The 21,571-nt window shown below is 49.4% G+C and overlaps 1 protein-coding gene across 3 annotated transcripts in view; it reads left to right on the top strand.

Annotated features, from left to right (window-relative positions):
* fbrsl1 (fibrosin-like 1) overlaps positions 1-21,571 on the top strand; it is a 238,412-nt gene that overhangs the window by 199,816 nt on the left and 17,025 nt on the right. For all 3 annotated transcript variants that reach the window (XM_084456785.1, XM_084456786.1, XM_084456784.1), the window contains one exon: positions 4,540-4,588. In XM_084456785.1, coding sequence (XP_084312911.1) covers positions 4,540-4,588 — 49 coding nt within the window. The remainder of the gene's footprint in view (positions 1-4,539; positions 4,589-21,571) is intronic.

The following is a 21,571-nucleotide window of genomic DNA, read 5'->3' as shown; positions in this document are numbered from 1 at the left end:
GTGCGCGCAGACACACACACACACACACACACACACACACACACACACACAGGTCCTGCAGATGGACATGCGCTTCCCTTTCCTGCCCTGTTAGGACAGAGGACAGTAGTGTGAGTGTGGTCACCATCAAACACAACTCACACAGCTCTTTTTCCTCAGGAAGCACCAAGCACACTGTGCATTTGTTTTGTTTATATGATATCCGTGCTTCAGATGAATCAGTGAGACATGGCACCTTCTAGATCTCTCTAGATGAAATGCAGCAGGTTTGGTCATGTGCCTTGGTCAGCTACTGTAAACCTACGGCTTGCCCTTCAGTAGAGTGTATTGTCGGCGGTAGTTGGTCACTGGTCAATGAGTGTTTGTTACCCACCCGCAGGGTAATCGGTCTCAGAATAGTCGCGGTGGACGTAAGCCTGCTATCCGACTTCACTGCAAACTGTAATCATGCTGTAATGTTTGTGGGCTTCGAGCCACAACAAAGCACGGTTTAGTTCTCCTTCATCGCTCTACTAATTACAACGCCATTCACTCAAATATTCCCTCTTTCTTTTGTCTTTCTGCTCGAGGGATTTTATTTGGCGTTTTGTTCTGGTCTAACCTTCAATCCACCGGATCCCTCTCCCCCTGTTTGGAAATATTTAGCTCAGTTCTCTGGAATGCCAAGCATGCACTACGAGCGCCAGATCAAAGGTACGGCCGGGCTGTGGATCGTTTGATATGAAGCTCAGGGAAAATTGGTCTCTCAGCAGTCTTGACTAAATGAGGTTAATTGAATCTGGGTAATTGCTGACCTTCCTGTCTTTGTGAAATCACATCCTTAACTGATCAATGCCTTTCATAAATTCATGCCTGAAGGTCATTCCACTGATTACCGGCATTCCTCGCCGCCGCGCTGCTTGTTAATTTGACGCATTGTGCAAAATGTGGTCGGGGGAAACGGTTTCATTCTGTTAACAAAAACAGGGAACGGCCTTTAGAGTATTTTCATGAATTTTTATTAGTGCAATGTTATTCAAGTGTAATTTCTGTGGACATCTCAAATTTACTGTTCTGTTCCTCTGCTCTGCTCTAGCAGATAAGTAGGAATGCCATGCAGTATTATGCTGTGTGTGTGACTGTGCTGTGTGTTTATGCAGTATTATGCTGTGTGTGTGTGTGTCTGTGCTGTGTATTTATGCAGTATTATGCTGTGTGTGTGTGACTGTGCTGTGTGTTTATGCAGTATTATGCTGTGTGTGTGACTTTGTGCTGGTGTAGGTTTTCACCTTCACTCCGTCTCTCCTCTCTCCTGTCCGGCCCCCACCGGGAGATTTATGCGCCCAATAAGTCACTCGTGTTCTGGGAAGTTGGGGGGACTTTTGAAAACAAATGGCGGTGTAATTTGTAATTTGGCATTCCCCCGAATCTGGGAATTATGGCACTGTGTGTGTGGCTCTTTGGGGAGTTAGCACTCTGTTGGTGGGATTACAACCCCGCCGTCCCCCTCTACCTCGCTCCCCGACGCGCCTGGCGAGGAAACGGGAGGATTTCACAGCTGGCCCCGGCTGAGGCCTATGACCTCGTTGTTGCTTTCCCCCCCCCCCCTCCCTCCCTCCCTCCCTCTTTCTCTCTTCTCTCTCTCGCTCCGTCTCGCCTCCTTTTTTCTCTCCCTCTCTCTCTCTCTCTCTCCAGCAGCCTGTTTCCTCAGGGAGCTCTTGTGTGGCTCAGAGGAAGCTGAATCATAAGGCATGGCTAATGAATAGAATAGGGAAGGAAAGCTGAGGCCTGCTGACGGGCCCCCAGAGAGCAGGCCGGGCCCCCCGAAGCCTCAGGCTCAACTAGCAGACGACCCCGTCAAAGGTCAGGCTTCCTGCGGCCCGGTCCAAGGGCTTTTGGCTCCCAGGCAATGTGGCTTAAATTTCCCCCCTGCCTTTGGAAACGCTCAGATTTCCCTGTTTCCTTTGGAAAACCTGGCCTTTGGTCTCGTCTCTTTTTTTTTCTCATCTCTCACTCTTTCTCCACTTTCTCTGTCTGTTGTTTAATGGCAGACAGGGCTCCCCTCAACAAAGAGAGTGTGAAGGATTTGTTTAACGTGACCTTTGCGCACAGCAACCACAGGCACGGAGAATGCCAGCAGAGCAGCCCCGTAAAGAAATGTCAACTTGACCAAAAACCCAGAACTTCTGAAAAGACAACTATGTGCCAAAGCCAGACTGTTTTGACATGCCTTTATAAGAACTGCTTTAGTAAGTCGGCCTTGTAATTGTGGGCTGCATGACTAACTCATGTGGAATTGGTGGAATCAAAACAGAGTATTAAAACCTAAACATTGGTTGTTTGAAAGGACTATGTTCAGAACATAAAAAACAGATTAAATCGTACGTAGTCACAATGAAACAGATGGTCTCAATACTTGATTAATAACCGGGTAGCGTTTGTTATTAATTACTATTTGGGCAAGATTGTTATTGTTATGTCTCCTCTCGTTTCTGGATAACCTCTTCGGTCAAAACAGTTGTTTTAACGGTCAAAGTCTGTTACGACGTGACCGGGCGCTTTTGTTTTCATGACCCTGTGCCTCTCCGAGCCCCCTGCCCCCCTTGAACCAGCTCCCGTGTCCATTTGACAAGCTTCATTTCACCAGAGCCATATTTTCACACAGGCCCTCCAGGGCCCTGATCCGGCCGGGGCTGAGGTTTGGTACTGGAGCGTTTAATGTCGTCCAGCGCTAACAAAGGCTCAGTGTTAGTGCATGGCCTGGTTCTGGGAGACTGAAGGAGGGCAATGTGCAACACTGTCTCCTCCGCTCGGCTCTCATCTCGCCTCACACCGCCTCTCACCCCGGCGGTATTCGCTTCCACCCTGTCCAAATGCAACCGCACGGGGACACCTTGACACAGACTTGATCTCAGCGGAGACTAAAAGCAAATCTGTTGAGCAGCTGACGTCGCAGACATTCGGGTTCTTGTTATTGTTCCTGCAGAGGAGAGTCTGCCTGGGAGGAGACACCGGGGTGTTTCAGAGGACAGGTTGGGAGGTCTGGTTGGAGAAGAGGACGTCTTCAAAACCCTTAAGAAGACAGAGGGAGATGCCAAGGACAGCCATCTGTGTTTACATAGTCCTCGCACATGCGCGCTCTCTCTCTCAATCTCTCTCTCTCTCTCTCAATCTCTCTCTCTCTCTCTCTCAATCTCTCTCTCTCTCTCAATCTCTCTCAATCTCTCTCTCAATCTCTCTCTCTCTCAATCTCTCTCTCTCAATCTCTCTCTCTCGCTCTCTCTCTCAATCTCTCTCTCTCTCTCTCAATCTCTCTCTATCTCTCTCTCACTCAATCTCTCTCTCTCAATCTCTCTCACTCTCTCTCTCTCTCTCTCTCTCAATCTCTCAGATTCACTGGCTGTGCTTAAACGTATGGTTCATATGTTCCCTTTGTGCCGTGTAAAAAACAATGATGTCAGTTAAGGACCCCAGGGTCTGATGGCAGGAATATGCTCCACTGAGGCTGCGCTTCTGCCTCCTTCCACAGGGAAATCTGTGATTTACACAAAGTTTACACACAGATTGACATAATTTGCTGGGATGCTCAGTGTTAATATTATCCTTAGCGCGCACACATTTTGTCACCCACTCTTGCAATAAGCCCGTCCGTGGCTGATTTACGACGGGTTTGCCGTGTTTAAAAGTGCCACGTCTCGCGGGGAGGTGTGTATTTTTGTTCGAACGTATGGTGTGTTTTTGTTCGGGAGCACTGTGCCAGAATATACACATACATCTGAACCGGGGAGGAAATACAGCTCTGTGTTTAGTCTAGATGTCTGCCTGTCACTCGGTAGTCCAATGTCTTTTCCCTGCTCCTCCTCGTATCTGGTCCACGCTCGCTCACTTTAGAGCTGAGCGTCTGTTGAGAGCTCCAAGCACACCGATTTGATGCCAGGTCAAGAATCTGTCAAAAACAAATGTGGAAAAAGACAGTGTTTTCGATTTTTAACAGAGAAATACTACATTTACAGTCACGCCGGGTGGATATTTTGATCGGAAATAACGACTGGCAAATGTATTTTTGATTCACAAGTGGAGCGAGGCGAGCGTGGTCCATGCTCCGTTTGTGCTGCGGTCCTGTAGGACCACTATCATCACTCGTGCTCCTCTCCTCTCTAGTCTCTGACAGCCTTGTGTGAGAGGGCTTTCAGGTGGCACAACAGTGCCCCCTAATGTCACCTTGATCTGGTCGGAACAAGAGGGACCTTCCCTTCTTTGTGTAAGAACGAGAACAATAGTATTTTTTAGGCTAATTTGAAAGCGTTGCATGTGCTGATTTTCAATGGGAGTTGGACAATGCTTCCGATTGCTCATCACACCGGCTCGTACGTGGCTGGTGGGAAGGTTCTACACGGGGATATTAGTCGTCTTTGTCTCCGTGCATAAATAGCGCGCTCTTGTTCTTTCTGCGAAATTGGTCAATAAGGAAATTTTATGTGTCCCTACTGGGTACGACCCCTTCTCCCTCCTGCTGGTGTCCAGGTCATCCATCTGACCCTCTTCTCTTCTGTCTTCCAGGTGTCTGATGTAGGCTCGGAGAAACTCTTCTCCCCCACCACACCTAAAGGTAAGGACCGCCGCCTCCTCACATACTCGTACAACACTTAGACGGGAAACAGAGTCACACCTCACGTGGTCTGAGTCCGATCCACGGGCGAGCGCCGCGGCGCCGGTCTCTCCGTAATGTGGGTACTTCATCTCCGGGTGTGGACACGCTCATTAGAGAGAATTTAGAGACTTCTAGCCACATGCTCCCAACAAATGGGACCCCGCCCCCCCTCCCTGCCTGTACAGTCCCCCCAGCCCCGGGCCCCCCCCTCCCTGCCTGTCCAGCCCCAGGCCTCCCCCCACCCTCCGCCCCCCCAGCCCCGGGGCCATACAAGCCTTCTGACAGCCGTCTGGCCAGTAATGGCTGACAGAGGGGCCTGCTAACCCCCCCCCCCCGAGTAAATATAGTCGCCTGGTAGGGAAGAGGCCGATGAGTAGTGATCGGTGTGTGATTGTGGGCGCGTGTGAAGGCGCGTGTGTTTGTTTTCCGGTTGAGTCGAGGGGGAGACGCACGCCGCACCTGTACGTCGGCCGAGCCACGCGCCTCTCCGTCAAGCCGTACTGTACGCGGAGAGGGAGGGAGGGAGAGAGAGAGGGGGAGGGAGAGAGAGAGGGGGAGAGGCGCGGAGAGGGAAGAGAGAGGGGAGGAGGACGCCCCCCCCCCCCTCCCCCCTCGATGACAGATAGCAGTATGTAGACCCTGTCCCCCCAGGGTAGGGACCAGGAGCCAGGCACCAGCAGCCCATTAGCAGATGCAGCATGGCTGTCTGTCTGGCTGGCTGGCTGCGGGTGTGAAATGGGGCCATTTTCTGGCGGAGAAGGGAGTTCGTGTCTGCAGGCCAGCTTGGACAGATTAGCCTTCTTCTGTTTCGCCTGTACAGAAACTTTAAAAAGCGTTTCCAGCGGCGTTCCATCCCCCTGCACGCGCGATGTTCTCTATCATGTAGGCTAGCGGAATTGGGTCTGCGCCGTTCCAAGGGAGACGGAAGGTTGTTAGGTTTAGCGGGGAGGACCCGGCTCCCATTTTCCTAAGACTGCAGAGGTGCGCACGCACTGCACACACACAGGAAGACACCGGTTGTCCTCTGGAGGCGACGGCCTGTGACCGGTGTCAGCCATTGGCTGTTTGTTTTCCTCTCTGTCTGACAGTGACTTGACATTATTGTAACGAGCTGGTGATGTGGCGTTTAGTTGTTTATCTTCACGCACACACACACACACACACACACACACACACACACACACACACAGTGGCATTGCATTCCCATCCAATCAGTGTCAGTGGGCTTCCCAAAATCCTGCTAATGTGAGAGGTCCATGCGGGGCTCGCCCAGTGATTAAGACTGGAGAATTACATCCAGGCAATCCCATCAGAGCCCCTCGCCTGTTTGTCACAGGGATCAGTGGGATCCTGTTGTCTCTCTCTCTCTCTCTCTCTCTCTCTCTCTCTCTCTCTCTCTCTCAGTGTGGAAAGACACACAAGAAGGGCACCAGATTAGGATTAGGGTGAAAAGGGAAAGCCAGGCACGGCTGTGGGTGGATTAAGTGATTTTGTGATGAGTGAGAAGTTATTACGCTACAGTAGCTGCTACCATTGCATATCGGTCCTCTTGTTGTTTTGTGCTGCCATGGATTCTAGGACAGTGTTTGTTTTTGGCCCTAAATGCACAGACTGTGGAGGAGGGGGGAGGGGGGGTGTCTAGTATTCAGTGTGTGTCCCATTACCAGTCTGCCTTCCAGTCCTCTGGGACCAGTCGAAAGCCCACTTTTCTCGGATTCTCTGATCACTAGGCCTGCAGAGCTGCTGGCTCACACACACACACACACACACACACACACACACACACACACACACACACAAACACACAGACACAAGGACACGCGCACACACACACACACACACACACAAGGACACGCATACATACACACACACAAACACACACACACAAGGACACGTGCACACACACACACACACACACACACACACACACAAACAATGGGATGACCATGTGCAAGTATCTGGTTTTCCTGAGCAGACGGGGCTGTGTCAAAATGACAGTGTGTTGTGATAATGAAATGATCCATGGCTAACAGAATAGCATAGTAATCACTGAAAGCAGAATACCGCAATAATGAGCATTAGAGATGCTCTGGGGCAATGCTCTGTCATACTAACAATCCTTGACCTCCTGTCCACTATTCTTACTTCTCTCTATAACAAGCTTCTTCACAGCAGAGTTGTCCCGAATGCTTTAGGTAGCCAGCAGTAGCCTGGCAACAGCTCGCTAGTGTTTTGGGTCAGAATCTGAATGTATGAATGGAATGTTTTTTGCTATGTTAGGTGAGAGAATATGGTAATGAAATGATGGTGTCTAACTATTATCATACCGGTAGCAAATGATTGATTTCCTGGAGGACGGTGAGCTCCAGGAGGAACACTGTGCAGTCTTGTTGCGCGGGGTTGGTCTGCGGGTTTACCAAAATGGCTCCGGTTGCAGTTGAGAGTTGATGCAGCTCCAGAGCGTCAGCAAACACACCCTGTAGGTACTTAAGAAACTCTAGCGCTGCTCCTATGGAAAAGGATGAGGGAGTGGTTACCACCTACCTACTTTCCTACCTAGCTACCAGCGAACACAGAGGGGTTCTGAGGGCAGGAAATGGCCGAGAGGAACCCTCGTTCCAGGTGGAGATGCCTGGCAGCCATTTTGGCTCAGTCAAGTCCAGTGGAAGCGCCTCAGTCAGCGCCGGAACACCCCCCCACACACACATCCTCCTTTTAGTGTGCGAGGTCCGTCAGCCAAACCTGGGGCATCTTGGGGTAGTGTGAGAAAGATTGCAGCAAAAACCCATTTCTGAAGTGGATTTGTGCCCTTGTAATCCTGATTAATTTTGACCCGTTGTGCTCATTTTAAACAGCGCATTACAGTAAGCGCGAACACACCGAGCTCCGGGCAAAACCAGGAGCTTAGCGGCTTTGGGAGGCTTAGCAGCAGATGGCATTTTAAGCCGGACTTAATAAATTGTTTCCATTAAACTTACCGGCCCACACATACTGGATTAGGCCAGCGGAACAAAGGAAGAAGGAGAGGGAGCAGAAAAAGGAGAGAAAACAACGACTGCCAGCCACCGACGCACAACTGCATTTCCATCTCAACTCGGACCGGGGCAACGGAGGGGTTGGGGCACGGTTACTCACCGGGAAGATATGCAGAGACGCTAGCCAGCGATCCAACAGGGCTCGCTGTCATATTCATTAGTCATGTCGGATTAATTTGCTTAATTGACGTGAAAGTAAACAAACAAACAAACAACTGGGTAAACCATTTAGCTCCCCTCGGATTTATCCGGGCGTTGATCCTCACCTGTTTATATATAAACACTGTTGGAACGCTGCGGTTATGGGATTTTAGACTTGTCGTTTTTAAACCGGCCCACCTCTGACTGAGACGAAACGGATACGAAAAATGTAACATATATATATGACATTTTTTTCCTATTAGTTTTCTATCCATGCTCTTGCCGGAAATAAATTATTTTGAGGCTGAAGGGTGTCCACCCCTCCTTGACCCACCCACTGCGCAGTGATTAGGCGCGCGCGCACACACACGCACACACACTCACACACCTCCCTCCACTATGAGCTCATGGTTGCGTTTGTGAGCGCTCATTATGTGGCACACAGCTCTGAGTCCCCGTGTCGAATCACTAATCAAGCGTCCCTGTCTGCAGGCCGGACTCTCAATAGGTGCTGAGTGCCTTTTGTTCCGCAGGCTGCTGTTTGCTGCATGTCAAGATGGCTGGGTAGTAGCTAGGCTAACACGCACACACACACATTCTCTTTCTCGTTCTCATTCTTGTTCGGTCTGGCCTACACCTTCCGACCTTCAGGAATATCAAATGCAGTCTTACCTCCTGCATACACATAGAGAGGGATGGAGCTGAGTAGACCAGCAAAGGAGGAGGGGTAGGGTGATGAGGGCAGTGCTGCTAGATTGTGTGTGTGCGTGTGTGTGTGTGTGTGTGTTTGCGTGTGCGTGCGCGTGTGTTTGTACGTGCCTGCTCTCCTCCAACCAGGCTGTTGTGATGTACGGCTAACCTCAGCGGCTCAGCCGACGTTATGTCTGTGGCCTTTCGCCCATTAAATAATGAATGGAGGTTGACCTTTTGACCGGTTAATCAGCTTTGCGGCCACAGAATCAGAGTGGGGGGGAGGGAGGGGGGGGCGGGGGTGGGTGTGGGGGGTCGTGTGGCCGACCAGAGGCGGACGTGTCATAGCCACAACACGGGCTACGGGGGCTTTCCGCAGCCAGATTAGCGGGGCTTGAATTAAATACACCAGTCACCGCGGTGGAATCTGAAGCCTGGTAAACCTCGCGCCGGTAACTACTTTGATTTATTTGACAAAGCGCAGCCCCGGCTCACGCCGGCTGGAAATGCTTTCTTTATCTCGGGGCCCGATGGGCTGTATTGACAGAGCACTTATGGAGGCGCTGTAGTTTTTTTTTTTGTCGTTAGACGTACATTTGTGACAGACAGCAGTAGCCTAATGCGAAACTGGGGAGCCGGAAGGCTGTGTGGCGGCGACGGCAGCGGCCATCGCTGACGTCCCCGGCACCGCCTCCACCGTTATTGTCTCGCCGGAGCCAAAGCTCATTTGTTTCTCTGATTCAATTTAAATTTTAAACAGGGAGTAAATCCTCACAGAATACCAAAGCCCGTAATATGTTTTCCCCGCTGTGCCGTTGCACTCTAAGCACCGAGGGGAGAAAAATACTTCTGGAAATCAGTGGAAACCGAAGCTCAGGGTTTGTTTCTTTATTAATCTTTCAGTTATTATTGTTCCCAGTCATAGGAGATCTTATGAGCTCCATGATTTGTTTTTGGAGCGAGCTGGCTGATATTAATGCTCCTTTTATTGATAGTACTAATGCTGTTTGTGCCGTCACCCCTGTCAGAGAGATGAAAATAAATAGATAGAGCATGGTTCAGATAAGACACGTGTTTAATTATTAATTGAGCCATTACTGACAGAGATTGCCTTTTTTGATTTAAGGCAGGAAGCTGGCTTCAGGGAGAGAAAAAGCAATTATAGAATTCCCAGACTGCACTGCAGCTGTCCATTGCTTCGCCACTGAGCACGAGCAGAAGGGGAGGGCGCACACCCCTGTTAAACCGCCTTATTCCATAAATTATTTTAATTCTTCTTCAATATTTATAGCGTTTTAAATTACGATTACGCTGTCATGTTCTATTCATAGGGAGTAGCAGGAATGCAGGAAGGCCTAAGCCACACTGTCCACAAACCTCTTTGGTGAGTCTGGCCCTCAGCAAGCCAACAAGAGAGGTTTTTAATGTTGTTTATGTGACATTCATTCAGGAAGTGATGTCACAACTCACAGGGTCTGTAAGTTGTTGTTTTTTCTTCCTCCATGCAGGTTTATTTCAGGACAGAAACTCAAATTGATTCAGTCAATTCAGACTTTTCTAGTACGGCAAATTCGGCAATTAGTCTGCTTGTAATGTCATTGCGGATATGTCACGCTATCCCAGACTCCAACTCTGTGACCCCGTTAGAGGAACTAATAGTTCCATTAGAAGAAGGCCTGCCTTGTGCAAGTCCTCACTCTGCATTAAATATTAAGTTAGCCTCTGTCTAGAGTTGCACAGTCCAAGCTGACTGAGGAATGAGTGGCTATAAGCTATGGTCCCAGAACAGAGATTGGCTCTGGCAGGTAACTGTACGGTCATTTCAATGCACTCCATGCCCTTTTAAGGTATTTGTCTGGCAGGAAACCCGACACCTGTCAATCACCCTTAACACTTGCTGTCAACTTTCAGCCACGTCGGTGGGTGGTGATTGGCCGTTCTGACTGGGAGAATGGGAGTTTAGTCGAAGGCTTTGTGAATAGACCTTTGTGCAGCCATGTTAATTGACTGAATATGGATCCAGCCATCCAGAGAGAGAGGGAGGGGTGAAGGGAGTGATTGCAAAGTCAATTTTAGCCCTCAGGGATCATTTTGAGAGGGGTTTCATCGGAAATGACAGGGCTTTCAGCGATATTCTATTAAAGAAAAAAATATTACATTTGTAAATCTTGTGTATCACCTTGTCACGTCATCCTAATAGTGATTTCAGCACTGCTTCATATAACTTACGTTTATTACAGCGCCTTAGGTCATTAGGTACTTACTGTACTTCACTGTGTAGTAATGATTCATTAAGCAGCATTATCAGCAGTTAGCAGGTGCGCCTCTCCTACCTGGAGAGAGCGTTTCAGAGGACCCAAGCCTCTTGGCGGTCAGTCCCCCTGGGTTCCAGCGTTAAATCATCTACTGCCGCCTCCCTCCCAGTCTCTATTTTCCCATCGTGTGATTCCCATCACCTTTACACCTCCCGTGTGTGAACTTCTGGCATCATTGCCGCCGAGCAACAAATCAGAAAGCAGGGAGAAAAACAGATGTGTCGGTTACAGAGCCTGTGACCCGGAGGTGACACTTCCTCACACCCTGGCTGACATTTCTATTTGTGCACACGGATGAGCGCACGCCAGACGGCCAGCATGCTCGATGGAGGAAATGTGAAGTGAGCCGCTTACCGACCGATCGCTTCGTGCCACCGAGACAAGAGGGTGAGATATGGTCTAATATGCCGTGGTAGCTATAGCTACTGCCAGCTCTGTGCCCAGGGCTGGCGGGGGGGCGCTCCAGTCGGAGGTGGGGAAGTTCTGGTCGATTGCCAGTGAGATTATAGGCCACAGTCAAACGGGGATGGTAACCCCCCACCCCCTCCCACCCCCCGGTTCACTATCGAGCCCCAGGCTCTGGAGGGTCTGAAGGAAGCTCAGCCCTCTCCAACTGTGGCCCGCCAGCTGGGAGATCAGACGGTTTTCTGAGGAGAGTGAAGGCTTCCTGGGAGATAATTTGCTGCCCCTGCGGCAAGCCCACAAACTTATGAGGCGCTAGCCGGCTCCACTGCGGGTAGAGAGCTATTATCTCAGTGGCTAGCCTATACTCTGCCAGCCACCAAACGCAATGATGGCTCCTATTGAAGTGACCTCTTCAGTAGAGGCTAGCCTAGAGAGCTTCAGTAGGCCTTCCAATCATCCCAACCTCATTTTATTCTCTCCCTCTGACGGAAAGACAGTCAGCCACAGCAGGAGCGCTTTCATTGTTTGCTTTGAAAAAAGCATGGCGGTTTATCTTATCTCCGCAGTCAGGCCTTGAATATAAACTGTGCCGTCTGTGAACGTTTGCAAGGCTTCTTGTCTTTAATCATTTATTCCTTGCTACAGTTGTTTTATGAGAATGAGAATGTATTTTTCCCCAGTGTGTTTCTGTGTGTGAGTGAGTGCGTGTGTGTGTGAGTGTTTGTGTGTATTAGCTCCTAGCTCCCGCTCTGTGCTTTTTAAGCTCATCTGTGTTGCACATTCCCGGCCAATGTTGTTTGCAGATGAGGCTGTAATGTGCATCGACAAAGCCAGATGGCGGGTGATTGTGGCCAAACACGCCGCTTAGATAATGTACAATCACTGGCAGAGGAGTGGCAGCGGCCTAGATGGATATTACAAACACGCTTGTTATGGATTTGACGTGTGTTCGGGAAGCAGTTCACACGGGGCTTCGTAACGATGGGGAATCCAAGGCCAGGAACAGGATGGAAGCTAAACGGTTTAGATTCCATGACGAAGGCGGACAGCCATGCCTGGGATCCGTCTGAGGGGCTCAGCCAAACGGATCCTGCCTAGATGAGAGGCGACCGGGAAGGGGGGGGAGTCTAAATCAAACACAGCTAGCGTCGTGGCATATGAAGTATTTTCCCGTGTAGTCGGGTCGGGTGGTCCTCTTCTCCTGTTTGCCCAGTGACACGGCGAGCCCCCCCGGCGCCCCCCTCCCCGCACGCTTCACGTGAGGTAGCGCAAACGTCTGCTCAGGGCCTCTCTGTCCGCTAGTGTATCATAAGCAGGGAGCAGAGTACAGTAGAGGCCTTTCTGTACTCTCTCAGCAGCGGAGGACGGGAGGGGGGGGTCGCTGAGATCGACCACGGCTATTAGCCTTGAACCTGCCACACGGTGAAAGGAGTAAGGCGATACGCGCCGTTGAGAAAGCGCTTGTGTTCGGACCCGTATTTCAACCGGGCAAGCGCCATTAATTGCCTGAGTGTTTCGCTCAGAGACGCGCGGTAATTCGTTCGGACGGAGGGGGGCGACAGAGGAGGGAGGGGAAAAAGGGGAGCATGCACAGTCTCGTCCAATAATCAAGCGGTCATCTGTTTGGGTGTTGTTTTTGGCTACTGGCGTACCCCCCCACCCCCGGCCCCAGCGCAGGCAGGCCCCCTAATGGCTCTTCACTGGAATGGGCCATTCAGCAGAGAGCCTGGTGGTTAACTGCTGCTGGGGCGAGGAGGAAGCAGCAGGACTGACTGACCGGTCATCCCATCGCTGTTTACTTTGGGGGGAAAGAGAGCAGAGAGCGTGCCACATCTCCCAGGGAGAGGTGTGTGTGTGTGTGTGTGTGTGTGTGTGTGTGTGTGTGTGTGTGTGTGTCTGTGTGTGTGTGTGTGTGTGTGTGTGCACGCACGCGTTTGGTGCACGTGTGTGAGCTGGAGTAGCACAAACCGCCCAGCTACACACAGAGCTCCTTCACTTCACACTGTATAGGCCATACCGCACACACTGTACTTCCTTTCAGCATAGTAGTCCTTCTTCACCATATGGCTTGAAAACCAAGGAAGCTTTTTGCATCACAAAGAAACGCGTCCATTATATATATATTGTAAAATATATTGTTTCCTCATGTCCTTCAGTTATATAGAGGTAATCTACAGGGGAGTTTATAACAGGGTGGTTTATGACAGGATAGTTTATAACAGGGTGGCTTAGGACAGGGGAGTTTATAACAAGTCCCAGTCTGAGGCTCGGTGGTCAGTGCTGGTTTACCGACAGTCAGTCAGCTGATGAGCCCTGGGGGTCCTATCTACTGTAGTGTTCTGCATTAGCCTCCGGGACCCGGAGGAACATCCAGGCTAATCTAGGAGCAGGTGCAACCAGAGCAGAGGTGTAGACAAGAGGCCCCTCGATGAGGATGAGCCATCTGCGTCTCTCTCTCTCTCTCTCTCTCTCTCTCTCTCTCTCTCGCTCTCTCTTTCCCCCATATAAAATACACTCGTGAGTGTGACACCGTTAGCACTTAGGCTTTAGCTTTTAGCGTTATCAGCTTAAGCCATGGCAAATATTGGAGAAGAGACCCTTTTTATCAGGACAGAAGGATCTTTGTTTCATCTTGGGGGTTTTTCCGATCCACAGGCTCTCTCTCTCTCTCTCTCTCTTTGTTGACCACTTCATCTATGTAGGCATGCTTCATCTATGGAGTGATCTGGTTGGTTTAAAGGAAAATTCAAGTCTGATTTTGTAGCCTCTAAACACATGTAATATGTGTCTTGTTTACAATTAACTTAAACCAAACCAGAAAATGTCATTATTTTTAGTAATAAGTTCAATTAATTGAAAGTACAGACGCTGTTATCTTGAAAGACTTGATTGACCAGCATGCATTGCACGAAACCAGGCTATCAGGAGGAGGCGAATGGAGTCGGAATTCGTCAGAAGAACAGCCGTAGCCATCATTATCTCTTGAGCGAACATTTGTCACACAGAACATTTGTCAGACCCTTTATCTAGCTATATTTGCTATTGAAGAAAAACACAGACAATGGCAAAATACTAATTTATGGAATCAAGGATTTACCTGCACTGGCGGGAGTGAGTTTCCATCGTTTGCCGGAACACCGCAAAAAGTCCAAAGAACTCAGGTAAATAAAACATCTGTGTGTCGTTTGTCATCTTTTGTGTGGGTGTGTGCGATCACATATGTTTTGTTTTGTTGAACTAATATTAGTGAGGCATTGGCATACTGTACATTTTTAATCTCTCCTTTGCATCTGGTATAGTTACGCAGGTTTGGAAATCTGCTCAGGTGGTCCCTTTGCACAAAGGGGGTGATAGGGATAAATTGGACAACTATCGTCCTATCTCAAGGTTACCATGCCTAGCAAAGTTCTGGAGACTTTGGTAAATAATACTTTCTTTCAAGTCATTCAGTTTTAAGTCCTCACCAGTCTGGATTTAGAGCTAATCATAGTACTATTTAATCTGTCACTCTTGTCACTAATGACATAATCTCAGCATTAGACAACAGGAAACACTGTGCTGCCCTCTTTGTCGATCTCTCAAAAGCATTTGATACAGTCGATCACCAGCTGCTTTTAAACAGACTAGTATTGGTTTGGATAGAGAGGCTTGTGACTGGTTTCAGGATTATCTGTCATCACAGTGTCAGTGTGTGAAATCAGGTAACATGCAATCTGATTTCCTGTCCCTAGCTAAAGGTGTTCCCCAGGGATCGGTGTTGGGTCCTTTCCTTTTCATCATCTATATTAATAATATTGTCTCTACACTTACTGGCTGTCATTTTCATTCATATGCTGATGATACAGTTGTCTACTGTATTGCGGATACTGTTCAGGAAGCCATTGTTAATCTGCAGCTTGCTTTTAATGTACTACAAGACGCTCTCACCAGTCTTAAACTACTGTAGTCCTAAATCCTAGAAAATCTAAGTTTACAGCCAGGACTATTGATTATGATCGATTCCACCTTTCAACTGCTAATGGCCTGCATATTGAGAGAGTCAAGGAGTACAAATATCTTGGTTTGTGGTTGGACTATAAACTCTCTTTCAAGTTTCATGTAGATAATCTAGCCTCTAAACTGTGGCAGAAAATAGGCTTCCTGTACAGAAACCGTTCTAGCTTCCCTATGTTCAGTAGGAAAAGGATTGTTCAAGCTGTTTTTCTATCAGTATTAGACTATGGTGACAATATCTATAGACATGCTTCCGTGACAACCTTGAAACCCTTGGACTGTCTACCGCTCCGCCCTAAGATTTATTACGGATGATAGATATGACACCCGCAGGGTGATAGATGTGACATTCACCACTGTGTTCTTTATCATAAGGTGGACTGGCCATCTCTTTCTCGCATAAGGTGTATGCGTCATCACTGTAAATGAGGGAAACCTCAGTGCTTCACGAGTATAAATAAAGGTGTGAAATTAAATATGAAATAAAAAAATGTTTTATAGGGTAGGCTAGAGCTAGAGGGTTAGCATGGTGCACCCGCCTCGAGTCCCCGTTCTCCTAGACGTTTTTGTTGTTGTTGTTGTAGTCCTCGTTATTTTACTTCCGGGGATTTGTCGACGTGTTTCAACACGTGCAGACTTTGTGAACACGCTTTGTTTACATGGAGCATCTATAGTCAGGGAAACCACATTTTTCTTTATTATATTGTGGGTGTCTGGTTGTTGAGTCTAATGTTGTTCTGGGGTGGAATTCTCCTTTAAGTCAAATTGCTCTCCTGGCTTACAGTACCAGGCCCCACCTGTCACACACAGCCTTCACACTCCGAACAAATCAATTCTTCACTGCACTTAGAGTGTTAAAGTGAAATGCTGCAGCTCATATCAGATTGAGACTCACAGGCAATTGTTATGTACCCTGGCCGCTCAAGGGCTATGAGGCTATGTGGGTGAGGGTGTGTGTGTGTGTGTGTGCGTGTGCGTGTGCGTGTGTGTGTGTGTGTGTGTGTGTGTGTGTGTGAGGAGATGAGAGTAGACAGAGTTCTGTTTCAGTAGGCAGCCCACAGCAGCCCCACAGGTCAGGGGCTGGGCCTTGTCTCCATTAGTTTTCCTGACATGACTCCCTGCCCTCTGCTCCCTCTCTCCTCTCCTCCTCCTTATGAACCTCCCCTCCCTCCATACCTCTTAGTGTGAGTCTCTGGCTCTCTTTATCCCTCACGCTCTCCATGGCGGCTCTCTAATCAAGAATGATGGATTGGGTGCTAGGAAGCACTAGGAATGTTTGCTAACCTGATACACCCCAGTTCTTACCCCTTTTGTGGTCGTGGAGGACATGAGGGATCCCTAGCGGGCACCATGAAGGGGGCTTTGGGTGTTTGTCTAGCTAAGCCCCGCGTGAGAGCTATTTCAAACATCTGCACCTTAGCCCTCTAAGTGTGCCATCAGCACTGACAGGCAATTCATAGCAAAAAGGCTTCCTCCCCCCTTTCTCTCTGTGTGCCATTTACAAAGGCCCCCCTCAAGATGTCTCTGGCTCAGGCGAACGTAGAGATGAGCTTATTTCTGCTGAGAATTAGCTGCTTAGCATATAGCGATTAGCAGGGGGGGAATAGAGGCTCTGGTCTTCCAACAGCTGGTCTCTCTCCATCTGTAGCCCTAGACTGCTAATTGCTAAGCAACCCAGGAGTGGTTCAGTTTAGTGGTCACACTTTGAACAGGATCCTCCAATAGGTCTGGTGTTGATTACATCAGTGTGGCGGTACTGGACAGCTTGTTTCCTTAGGGGGACGTTAGTGAAACCTAACCTCAGGCACTTTAAGGCACATGGGGGTGTTATCTTTAGACAAATAGCTCACAAAGGCTTTAAGCCAGCCCACTCTCCTGCTGTCAAAAAAGGATAGCCCAGCCAAAGCTTGCAGGATAGTGCTCTCAATAAAGAGTGTAGAGAATATCTTAGAAACCAATGTAGTTGTGTTATTTCATCTCTTTTCGTAGTCTGTATGCTGTCTTTCTTTCCTTCGATGGTCCATTCGTTCTTACTGTACAGTATATGAACCACATATTTCTGAGAACAGACAAGATGGAGGAAACCGTCTACATCTGTCTGCTTCTTGCTTGAACATAAATGTAGAATCAGTATGGAATTTGAGTAACAAGGTATGCAACAACAAGGTGCATACCTTGTTGTGAATGACGAAGCATTGACAACTAATGACAACATAGTTATGTGGTACAGCAGTAGCCTGCCTTTGATCACAATAGAGTGGACTGGAAGGCCGGGCCTGTACTAACAGAACAGTACCACATGTAAACATGACAGGAACATGCAGGGGTTGATGGATGATGTAGCCTAGCCCTGGAGATCTTAATACAGATAAACTTGTAAGTTGACTCTTCGAACAGTCGCCTCATTATGGAGCATGCTGTCGCAGCATTTTTGTCTTTCAGAGTCTGTTGGCTTGCATTTATGCAAACATTGATTTTATTTGCATAGAGCAGATGGGCACCTTAGTCATCATTTTAGGTGAACCCACAACACAATATAAACCACAGACAAACCTATCTGGAGAGCACTGGAAGAAACCTGATCCCCTCAGAAAATGTTTATCCCATTCCTTCACGGTCCTGAGCACCAATGGGCGCAAAAGTCAAAACAGTGAATGAGGTATGGCAAACGGTGAGAGGCTGTCAAAACTCCAATTGCTGCTTTGTCTTCTGGGGTGGGGGAAGAAGACTTGCCAGGCCGCACACTGAAATGGAGAACTGGGAGGGGAAGAAAAACATGCAGGCTCTTTCAGCCCACTGTCATGCCACTTGGGATCTGTTGAAAGATATCCGCCCAGCCATTTCCCTTCCATTGAGAGGTAATCAGTTAGTCAGTGAAAGATAATATTATATCCACTTACAGACCCGTGGGCTGGCTGCAGGTCCATGCTTGACTTAAAGCAGCAGAGTACCTTTGTTTACATTTCTGAACCCAAGAAACACATATTCCACAGATGCATCTCTGTCAAGACTTGATACTTAGAGGCGATCTCTCTCTCTCTTTCTCTCTCTCTCTCTCTCTCTCTCTCTCTCTCTCTCTCATCTCTCCATTTCCATGTCTTGTAAACCAGCTGGCGGCCCTAATAGAGGATGCTTTCCTGCAGTGCAACAAAGCAGTATTGTTGAAATGGTCTGGGCATTATGCTAGACTAAATAAAGCTGACATGCTGGTAGAGAATGGTAGCCCACACTGAGCTGGCTGGAGCCCTGTAGGGAGAACTGGAAGGGGTCTTGGAAGTATGAGCCCTGTAGGGAGACTTGGAAGAGGTCTTGGAAGTAGGAGCCCTGTAGGGAGACTTGGAAGGGGTCTTGGAAGTAGCGGAGACGCGGGGAGGCTGTTAGCACCGTCTCTCTGTACTGCGCTATGGCGGCGAGGCAGGAGCGCGGCCCTTCATTAGAAGTGGCAGGCGTTGTCTCCAGTCATCTAGATAATTGCCGCGCCACATCCTCTCCTGTAATCAATTGGGACAGCTGCCGCCGCTGCGTTCGGGTCCAGCGGGCGAGCGAGTCGTGCTAATTAACGGAATGACAAGGCCGGTGTGCGCAGCGTCACGCATAACTCCTGAGGGTTGTCGGGGGGGGGTTTTCTTCATGAAATTCACCCTTGAAGTTGAGAGCGATAGCCGTTAGCCGCTTCCCGTTGCCTGTCTGTTCTCAGAGGGCCTCAGGGCAGAGGGGCTGGTCAGGGGTCAACGGCGGTGAAAGGGGTCACATTCCTGACTGGCAGGGTGGCCTGCGTCAGAGGAGCCATTAGGCTGGGTCTTTTATGTCGAAAGCTCCCAAGATGTCCATCCTTTTCTCCAGGAAACCTCAGTAGCATTGACCTCAAATGACCTAGTGTCCGTACGAAGCTGAGGGTGATTGTCAGGCCAAAGCACATCGACTCTCTTTAACAGCACAGCACCAGGGGACGGACCCTGGGCCCTGCCGGTACGGGGGTGTGCGGGTCAGAGAGTGGAGGAGTCTTGCCGTCCTCCGCTGTGAGCAGAGAGGTTAATGAAAGTTGAGCGTGGCGCTTGGAACATCGCTGAAACAGACGACGGATTGGACCAGATTAGGCTGGCATCCGCACTTCTGCTCTGAATGCACGTACGGCACACAACAATGGCATGTGCCGCGGGCGATGGAGGCATATGCGCCATATGGCAAGGGTTTGAATCCAGGCCCAGTATGTGGAAACACTGATTCATACCAGCCTGAGCTGCCAGCTCTCAGAAATCAACGTTGGGTTCTCCCAATTTATGCTTGGGCTTTGACAGTCAACGTGTTACAGATGAACACGCAGCCCATTCTGCTGCCATCAAGTCCTTTTGTCAGCTGCAACGGAGAGAGCTAATTGAAACACACCAGCTGTCCCCACTCTCTCGCTATCTGGGCCCCCCCTTTCTGTCCATTTCCTATTAGCATCTCCGAGTGATACGGGAAAGTGTAGCGTTGGCCTCCCTCGAAGCGAGACGCGAGATACTCCAAGCAGATTAAATCGCGCCAGAGAAGCCGGCCAGCACAAATTTAAGCAGTAATTCTTTTATTAACGTGATGATCTGCGGCTACTCACTCGCCCGCCGTTCATCGTCCTAGAATCATCCTCGCCCTGTTTTAACTGCATGGCTCGCAGCAAAGCGACGTCTAATTGTGAGACTGCGTGTCCCGCAGCGCTGCCAGTGTCTGTTTTAGTCATCATAATCCCGTCTCTCAGGCGTAAGCCAGACCTTGGTGGTGCACAGATGAAAACAGGGGAGGTGAAAGAGGACAGCCTTGTAGGAGGAACCCCCATCCTGTTTCCTGTCAAACACACCCAGACGGGGAGCAAAATCAAGGACTGTGTTACCATATTTACTGCACCATCAGATATGTTTCAGGAGACTCCTCATGCCATACACACATATTTATTTAGTCATTTTACTGTGAGCATCCCTGACTGTTTATGCGCTAGCTACGCGCCTAGCTACAGTAGGCTTCTACAGTATGTGTGGGAACCAACGTGTTTGCCTTGTAAATGAGTACACCGGGTGGCTAGCTTGTCTCCTCACCACATCAGGCAGTCTTGCCCCCCCCCCGGTCACAGGCACGATTTACATACCCTCACATCTCATCTAAAAACTCAATTTGCATACAGCTTCTGTTTCCCTCTCTGCTGTATATACTAGCAGCTCTATCAGCAGTGACCAGGTGATTCATACAATCCCCTCATTTGCATGCTCAGTGCAGGTCTGCCGATGGCTTTAGTCGGACACTGAATTAGGACAGCAGGCAGAGCACTGATATCTCTTCGAGAGGGAGCATCGGCAGGTGGCAGGTGTGTGCCCGAGGTAAAGTTGTTCGCGGGGACAAAGCATTTAAATAGCTTGATTTTGCAAGTCATCCTTGATTTGGTTAACCCACGAAGACATTTGAATGCAAAAAAAAAAGATTTACTGTACATGCTTAGTTGATTTTCAGCACAGAACCAGCAATTTCTGTTGAAAGCATCTCCGACTCATTAAATGCCCATTGATCTTTTAGAATGACAGGACCTAAGTGAACAGAGACAGGCCATCTCACCCTGTATTTATTAGGGTCTGAAAGCCCACTGCAAACAGCAGGAGCACCAGCTCTCCAGATGTCCACAAGGGGACAAGGAGGGTCACATTTGAAGGATATCAGAGAGGGGACAGCTGTGGAGTGACGCGGGGGGGGGTCACCGAAGTCCCCCAGAGGACACATCAGTCACCAACGGGGAGACGGGGAGAAGGGGGGAGGTTGCCAGACCAGGCACGCGCGTGTGTGTGCGCGAGCGAGCAAGGCGGAATCCCGAGTCAGCAGACCACAGGAACAACTATAAAAAGATCAATAGTGGGCTGAGATGTCAGCTGGTGAGCATCCATGCCAACAGCCGCCCGGGGAGTGTCACTGTCCCCTCTGGTGCTTTAAGTGAGCTAGCGGGGGATCACCCTAGGGCTGACCCCCACCCCCTAGTCTGACTCACTCCATCTGGCCTAGGTCTATCCATGCAGGCCAAGGCCGGTGCAGGTTTTTGCACTCGGCCGGCACGGACGCCTATCCATGATGTCGATCAATAGGGCTGGGCTGCCCCTGGGCTTTGCCGCGTGGGTGTCGCTGGGAGAGATCTAGTTTACTGTACGTCCTGACGAAAAAGAGGAAAACTGCCAACTCGAGTTTTCATAATGAGCGGCAGTCGTCAAGAGCTGTCGAGGGGGGGACCTGTTTGTTGAACAGGGATGTGTTTTTGTTACAGGCCTGTGGTGAAATGTGTCAGAGAGGAATTCCTGTCACCCTGCTATTAAAGCCTTCTGGTTGTTTGCCTTACAGAATTCACGGCTGCC

Source organism: Borostomias antarcticus (genome assembly GCF_949987555.1).
Source record: "Borostomias antarcticus genome assembly, chromosome: 23".
NCBI lineage: Eukaryota > Metazoa > Chordata > Actinopteri > Stomiiformes > Stomiidae > Borostomias > Borostomias antarcticus.
Note: the sequence above shows the minus strand (reverse complement) of the source record. Positions and strands in the feature narration are given on the sequence as shown.